Here is an 8,924-nt window from a genome sequence, read left to right as displayed (position 1 = left end):
GCCAAGAACAAACCTTGCACCCCAACAAAACAAATATCTCCCCAGAAGATTTCCTCACCATCAATAAATAAGACATAAAAGAAAACATGAAGCAAATATGGATCTCCAACCATAAAACCATGGATTTTTTCCTGTGAGGTGGCGCACTTTGGCTTGGGTGAATGTCGACTCGCAAATCAAGTATGTATGAAAAATGCAATTACAAACTACTAGAAAGTGACATTCTAACGTGCTCCCAGTGTCTAAAGTCAGTGTATTTTGATTGCTACGGCATAGTTCGTACAAACTTTTTAAAATTCAACAAAACATCTAAGGGAAACTGGAAATGCTCAAGCTGCAAGATGGAAAATGCCAAAAAAATAAGGTGGTTTTGGGAGAGAACTTAGTGGAAATAACAGATTAAAACAGCTCGGGAGTGTCCAACAATTCCAATTTTAATCTAGAGAATGCGAAATGCTTAAATCTTTCAGCAGTCAAAGATGACAAAACCTCTCACACTCCAATGACACTCAACTTTACTGTACAAGAAAATTTTGACAAAATATTTAGAGAACTGAAGACAATATACAAAGAAGTGGAAGACAATATATAAAAAAATGGAAAACACTAATAAGAGAAATAGTGAAATACAAAAATCTATTGTTTTTCTCTCAGAAAGTTTCAAAAATTTAGTGACAAGAATAACTACCTTAGAAAATAATAATGGTACTTTTCGAGGAAATATTTCCGATATGAACCAAGAAACTGCCAACATAAAATTGGTACTACTAATTTCTCAGGATAAAATAAAAAATTTGGAGCAAGTATCATATAATTCTATGATAGAAATTGCAGGAGTACCTGAACTTCAAAAAGACCTAATCGACATAACCAATAAAATAATCACACAAGTAGATAATAACTTTGATAACAGTTTAATTATAAATGTCCACCAAGTTCATCAGGACCGAAAAATTCAAAATGCGGCAAATAAACCAACACACCCTATAATTTTAAAATTTGCAAATGCCATTACAAAGCAAAAAATTATCATCATCATGGAAAAGAAACTGCACATCACGACAAATAATTGTGGTATAGTGAACGAAGAACACAACATTTACATAAACGAACACTTGTCACCTTATAACAGAAATCTCTTCTATAGAACTAGACTGTTGAAAAAGTAAAGAAAAATAAATACATGGTCTAATGGAGGTAATACCATTTTTACTCAGATATAAGACAATCTCGCATATAGGACGAGGTGTGACTTTAAAGATCAAAAGAAAGAAAATTAGATTTATTAATACAATTCTAATTTTATTTCGTTTAATCACAAATGCATGTAAATGACCATTGTCCCATAAAAATTACTGGCATTTTAAACTTCAAGGAAAAATCAACAACATAATTTGTTCATATAAAGCTGGACAATTCGGAACCTTTTTTTTTTGCTAATTCTTAACAGTCGAATTCACTTTGTCGATTACACTTATGAGTTTCTCCAAATTCTGATTTCCAAATAATCATGTTTTTACATGGGAATGAATTAAAACTCATATCAGGCTCCTGTGTAATTTTGGAATTCAATTCAAAAGCTTTGCTTTTCCTATTGCTATTTATCTTTACTCCTGATAATACACAAGAAAAATTCAAATGACCTGAATAAAATACTTTTGTTTTTAAACACCAGAAAATCAGAATCCGGTAAAAAATGCAAATACACAGTTTACAAAAAATGTAAAAACAAAATGAATTCTTCGCTCACGTGTATGGAACGACCTAGGTTATTGAAGCAATGAAAAATGAATAAAAACCTCGTCTTATATCTAAGTAAATATGGTATATATTTTACTGTATATATAAAAAAAGATATTAATTCCTCATCAATCCACATATAATCTTTACAACAAATTGTCAGCTTATACCCATAATGGAGGAACTTTTAGAACGTAACAAGGTAACAGATTTTACAAGGGCTATACATGGCTCAATTCAAGCTCTGAATGATGCATCTGGGACCTTGACAGAGCTGTAGAGCATATTAATAGGAACAAAAAAGTCAAAGAAACCATACCTCTACGGGTTACCCTTTGCAAGATATAGACTTCCCAAAATGACTATGTGAACTTTTTGAGACCCTCAAAAATGGGGTAAAATTTAGAAGTGAAAATTTTCAGAACTGGAAATCTCACAATTTTAGCAGACTTATCATAGCCCACTAGGTATAGCAATCAAACTTACTCTTATTAGACACAGGACTAACTAACGTAAGTGAAGCTAAATTTTCGATCCACGAGTATCTAATCTCGGATCACCTTCCTTTACTCGTCTTTATTCCTGATAAAGACATAGCGAAAGGAGGAAAAAGAATTATAAAACGACGCAAAATAAACAACTTATCAATAAAATTATTTCGGGGTGCTCTTCTTTCCTGTTTTTCTTGGAATAATTATTACACAAGAGACCTTTCAGTGGACAAACTCACAGATTATCTAATGTCTATGCTATTAATATTCATTAACAAATACCTTCCAGAAAAACATTTAGAAATAAATAATACATTTAAAAAGAAAATTTTCTTAAAGAAATCATAACCAACAAAACTCTCGAGAAAATTAAACGGAAAAAATTCATGAATTTTTCATGAATTTAAAAAAAATAAAATTATCTTCTGAATAATGAACTAAAATAGAATATGAAATCAAAAACTTGTGTGCAGCCCACATCAGTTCAAAAGTCTTAAAATGCAGCTCTCACATAGAAAAAGGTTGCCCATCAGTGTTTCTCAAACTTTTTGGTCTGCAACCCCCCCCTTTTGCACTTAAAAATTTCAAAGGACCCCCAAAGAATGAGTATATGTAGAAAAACATTCCGGAGGAGGGAGTTAATTTAAATTCAGGAGGAGTTAATTTAAATTCAGGAGGAGTTAATTTCTTTTGTTTAATTAATCTATTCCATGTTGAAATTTCTCTGCGTTGCATGTCACTTTGCATTGAATTTTTTTCAATATTAAGACTAGCAAAATTTTTAAAAAAATTATTTCTTCATTTTTCACAAACAAAATAAATATATTGAAAAATATAAAAACAAAAAACATTATATTTCGGAAGTTAATCTAGTCTCAAAACGTTCCGATTCAGCACAACATATTCCTCAGAAAAACAAGCAAAACTTACCACTCACGATGGGAAAAAAATCTCGTTCAAATACTGGCGCGTCCTTAAGTACCCTCTCATGGTCACGCCAGTGCTGCCAGCTAAAAACGCATATCAACTAAAATAATATCAGAGTATCCCAAAACATAGCCAAAGATTGCAGCGCCACAGCACTAGCGGAAATCAGAATTTGCCGATTGAAACGCTTTAGGTTGATCAGTTTTCAGATAATCGACGCTCTACTGTATTTCTAACTTGACTTGCCTACAGACGCAATGCTGCTAGCGAACACCATTCCAAATGACAACATTGTTCTATCATAGTTTAGGCGGAGAGTGGAACTCTGGGGATTCCCCAATTCGCATTTTTCACCGGATGCTCGCCCTCTGGTGTTTAAAAACAAAACTATTCTATCTGGGTTGTTTGATTAATTCTTGTGTATTATCAGCAGTAAATATGAATAACAATAGAAAAAGCAAAGCTTTCTGTTGCGTTCCAAATTGCAATTTCACAGATTTACGGGAGCCTAATATAAGTTTTCATCTATTCTCACACGAAAAACAGATGATTATTCGGAAATCGATCGGTTATATTTATGAGCTTCTTCCGAATTGTGAAAGAGTGAATTAGACTTAAGAATTGGCAGTTTCCCGATTGTCCAACTTTACACGAACAAGTTATGCTGTCAATTTTAAAAGATATTTTCTTAAAGTTAAAATGCCAGTTATTTTGTGTGGGACACAGGGTCGGATTTAAGCATTTCGAAGCCTTAAGCTGAATGTAAGTCCCCTTACCAACCCTTCACAATTTTAGAAGTCAATCATAAAAAGAAAAAAATTAAATCAGACTATCTCTCTGATTCAATACGGTTATTGGAAGAAAAAGATGTGAGGTTTCACTAGTCTTCTGTTTTATAACTGAATTTAATTAAATTTTTATACCCATTCCTTTAAAAATCTTTTTTAAAATTGGTTTTATCATTTTTTTTAAAAAAAGACCTTACGTTAATTCTTAGAAAAAAATTAACGAAATACTACACAAAATAAAAAGTAAAGTATGTTTTGTTGGTTTGTAAAAAAATGTTTATTACAAAATTCGACTTTAATTTTTTTTTTGTTTGTACAAATGTTTGAGGCTCCTTGAAAGTCGAAGCCTAAGCAACAATTTACATAGCTTTTTACTTGTAAATCTAACCCTGATAGGACAATGTCAAAGCTGATGTTTTTAACACAAAGGGCACAAATATGCATAGAACGATCTCGCTCACTTGCTTCGATACCACATAATGACGTATCCCGCTAGCAATAATTGTTCTGCTACTATAAAATTTCTCGATAAACAGCTACAAGCAGCATATATCATTATATCGGGCAGTAATATATGATTAATTTTACATTACTAGTTACAAGCGACCCAGACGGCCGGATGGCCGAGCGGTCAAGGTGGCAGCCTACCGCTCTGGGGGACCCGGGATCGAATCCGAACGGGTCGAATATTCCCCAGGAATTTTTCGGGGGGTGGTCCGTTCGGATATGTCGGGCCCCGTCCCTCACCACCCGGTCGCCCCATTGTGGGCCTGGCCGAACCCATAATGGGCCGTCTATAAGAGGCCCTCTTAGTGCCCACAGGGCGGAAAGAGTTAAAAAAAAAAAAAAAAAAAAAAAAAAAAAAAAAGTTACAAGCGACCCAGATAAAGTAGCCGTAGTCGGCCGGATGGCCGAGCGGTCAAGGTTAGCAGCTTGTCGCCCTGGGGGACCCGGAATCGAATCCGGACGGGTCGAAAAATCCCCAGGAATTTTTCGGGGGGTGGTCCGTCCGGATATGTCGGTCCCCGTCCCTCACCACCCGGCCGCCCCATTGTGGGCCTGGCCGAACCCATAATGGGCTTGCTATACGAAGCCCTCTTAGTGCCCACTGGGCGGAAAGAGTTACAAAAAAAAAAAAAAAAAAAAAAAAGTAGCCACTTTTGTAAAAATTCAGCGCCCTCTATAGTTCATGAAAAACGCGAATAGCACAAATTTATGAATATTATATTTAGGCTCGTATTTAAATATTTATATTGTTTTTATTATTTATATGTGCAATTTATTTAAGTAAAAATCATTTTATATATTTTTTATTTCTATTATTTCTAAACATGAATCCATAGTAAATTTATAAAATATTTAAAAAAAATTGATCTGGCATCAATTTTTCACGACCCCCACTTTGAGAATCACTGGTCTAAACCATAACTTCTTAAAACCCTCAACAAAACCTTCAATTGGACAAACTGCCCCAGTCTTTCAAATGATAAAATACTGGAACTTATTATTTAAAGACTTTCAAGAGATAACTCACAAGAAGAAATTCAACTTAAACATAAGTTGAAACCCCCCTCAGCAAGTATAAGTAAAAAACCACCTCAGCAAGATCTTTAGAGTAAAAACGTTTTAACTGAAAAACCAATAATTCTGCAGATCAAAGACTTTTTCCTGCATACTTAAATTTAAAAAAAAAAAAAAAAGTAATTGACATACACCAAAAAAAGAGGAAAAATGTAGGAAGAGGTAAAGTAAATTTCTGAAGGGATTTTGACTACAACGGATAAATTATGCTTTTCTGTTTTAGTGCAGTGAAATGTTTTCTTAACTATTAACGCATTTGTACTTTTTTGCTGATGTTCGGATGCTTTTTGTTCCTCTGTTGTTTGTTTATTTTGTATTTTTGAAGCACTTCAAAAAGGTCAAATGGCCATGGCGTCTTTTCATTAAAGATTAAGAGTAGCCTATTCAGGACGAGAAAAAAAGCACCGACCCCATTAATGAAGATCTAGACAGACACGCTATCATTCTTATCAACAGAGCTTGCACCTCTTCCCTTCTTACCAACCACTTCCTGCATAAACAAAACCTAGCCAGTCAAGATAAATGTAACTACTATCTTTCCAAAACTAATAATACCCTCATAGATTGGATGAATGTATCATCTTCCAAACCACCAGGAATCTCCTTTTGGCAAATTCGGACATCAAAAACAATATGAAAAAATTAGTGACTGCGTCATGCAAATTTGAGGTCCTAGATAGGTCCAAACATCACCAAATTCACAAAATTTATTAGAAATTGGAAATAAAAGAGAAAATGTTAGCAACCAGACATGATTTTGTTTATTTGACAGATGCAACGCGAAGTCGTAAATTACAGAAGAAATGTAATCCTAAGACCGACAGTCTCCAGTTGGGAGATCGAATTCTACTCAAGTTTGACCTCTCCTGTGCTCCAAGTTGAGATCTCGTTATGCTTGATAATGAGTGATCGACCACTTGGAGAGTGAGGTTCGTAAGGTTGGTTATGGATGATGGTGTCCATTATTTAGAGTGTCCGATATATAAAGATAAATATAATAGATGTTCTATTTGAAGGGTCTGGGGATTGTAAAAATGTCCATTAAGTACAGGTGTCCACTATTAGGGAGTGTCCATTAATGGAGGTTTTACTGTACAGTATGTTAGTTTAAAAAGTGCAAAATGGAAACAATAAAATAAATTGTTAAATAGTGTACAGTTATCATTTTCATATATCTTATCCATCATAATTGTCAAAACCATCACATTTTGTATTTGATTAAAATTTTGGCTGTCTCCTTTTTTGGACAAATGTCAGATTTTTTGTCTACAATATTAGTTTTCTCAAAATTACAGATCGAGAGCTCTAATAATATAACTAACAAGCAACAATTGAGAATACATTTAAACCAGGAATGAACCAATATTACACCTAAAGTTACAAAAAACTGAATTCATAAAATCACAAAACAAGCCAACTAAGAATTAGTTAAATTTGTTACATTTTTATCACACACACAACTTAGGTGGCCAGATTCTGTACAGATCGTTTCACACATCTTGACCAGGCAATGTGCAATAGTCGGTTCGAACTCCTGAAGTTTTATAAAGTTCTTTTTGCATAATGACAACAACAAAGACTGGTCCCCATTAATGCACATTTTTACAGCCCAGCCTTCGTTTTGAAGGTTATTAAATAGTTTATTTAATAACCTTCAAAAATTTTTGCGGCACACAATTGAAAATCACTGTGCTAGACAAACTACCTGAAATATTTAATCCGTATACAGTAGAGCATCAGTAGAGTATAATTCACGAAACAAGCTGTACACTGTTTTCCACATCAGGATGCTGTTTGTTTAATTTTATTCTACATTCGTTAATTTCAGTTTCTTATACATTAAAGCAACGATTCCCAACCAGTGGGTTGCCTTAATGTTAATAATTTATTTATGCTTGGCAACACGCGAGATATGCGACATATTCAGTGGGCGCCCGGCACCCACACCACTCCTTATGCCTGGTGAAATTCGATTGTGGCAAACTAGCTGGGTATAGTTGAGACTTCTGTTAACAAGGCCATTTCACGTGTCATACTTTTAGTGGTGCTTTGTAGCCCCGATTCTGTTACTCGGCTGTTAGCGAGTGAGATTAAAATGCATAATATATCCTTATCTAACAACACAATTCAGAGATGCATTTCAGACATTTCTTAAATGTGACGGAACAAATTTTATCTGAAATAAAGGCATTACCTGTCTTTTCCATTCAACTTGACGAATCAACCGATATTAGTTCATGTTCCTAATTACTCGTTTTCGTGAGATATATTCACTTGAAAGACATCAAAGAAGAGTTTCCGTTTTGTAGAGCACTAAAAATTACTACGAAAAGTGAAGACGTCATGGAGATGATAAGTTTATTCTTTGAAAGTAATGGCTTATAATGGAAAAACTTGTGTGGAGTGTGTACCGATGGAGCATCAGCCATGCTTGGATCGAGGTCGGGCTTGCAGTAAAAAGTTAAAGAGCTTGCACCCCAAGCAAAGGGATTATACTGCATGATTCACCAATTTGCCCTTGCTACCAAGACTCTTCCAAAGCCTTTGCAAGAAGTACTTGACTCTTTGGTGACAATTGTCAATTACATAAAATCTAGTGCTCTCAATACTAGTCTGTTCAAAGAACTATGCAAAAACATGAACTCTGATCACGAAATTCTTTTCTACACTGCTGTCCGTTGGTTATCAAAAGGAAATGTTGTTGGCCAAGTTTTTGAATTGGAAAACGAAATAAAACAGTTCTTAGAACTAAAAGGAAAACATGACTTTTTGGCACACTTTAATGATGAGACCTGGATTCAAAGAGTCACTTATTTATCTGATATATTAGATCAGCTAAACAAGCTAAATTTGAAATTGCAGGGTAAAGAAACGCACATTATTCAATTCAGAGATAATATCCAGGCGTTCGTATTAAAGCTGCAAAACTGGCACCGTAAAGTAAATCTTGGAAACTTTGCCATGTTTGAACATCTTTGCACCAAGACTGAAGAATCAGAGACGGGAATTGTAGAAAACCTGAGAGGAAGTTAATAAGCACCTTGAAGCCCTTGAATCTGAAATTCAACGGTATTTCCCAGAGTTCTCTGAACAAGAAGCTACATTAGTTCGAAACCCATTTCGTGTATCTATGAAGTTCAGGATGAATTTTTGGAGCTATGAAATAACTCTTCAGCACGTGACATCTTTGTGGAAAAATCGTTACCTCAATTTTGGTGTGCTATGCGTCATTCGTATCCTAAAGTTTCCATGCTTTCTTTTCGAATATTAGTGCCATTTGCTTCTACTTACCTCTGCGAAAGTGGATTTTCAACTCTTCTTCAGATCAAGACAAAAGCCAGGAATAAGCTGGATGTTCAAGATGACATGAGATTGGCCTTCACAAAAACTCAACCAA

At 34.6% G+C, this 8,924-nt stretch overlaps 1 protein-coding gene across 1 annotated transcript; it reads left to right on the top strand.

Annotated features, from left to right (window-relative positions):
• Positions 1 to 8,026: 8,026 nt before the first annotated feature.
• Positions 8,027 to 8,560, top strand: LOC136969741 (protein FAM200B-like). The gene has a single exon (XM_067264019.1). The coding sequence runs from the start codon at positions 8,027 to 8,029 to the stop codon at positions 8,558 to 8,560; it is 534 nt and encodes a 177-aa protein (XP_067120120.1).
• The last annotated feature ends 364 nt before the right edge of the window (positions 8,561 to 8,924 follow it).

The sequence above is a fragment of the Centruroides vittatus genome, unplaced genomic scaffold (assembly GCF_030686945.1).
Source record: "Centruroides vittatus isolate TY-2023 unplaced genomic scaffold, ASM3068694v2 contig_18, whole genome shotgun sequence".
Taxonomy (NCBI): domain Eukaryota; kingdom Metazoa; phylum Arthropoda; class Arachnida; order Scorpiones; family Buthidae; genus Centruroides; species Centruroides vittatus.
The sequence above is the reverse complement of the archived record's forward strand: the minus strand, read 5'-3'. Positions and strand labels throughout refer to the sequence as shown.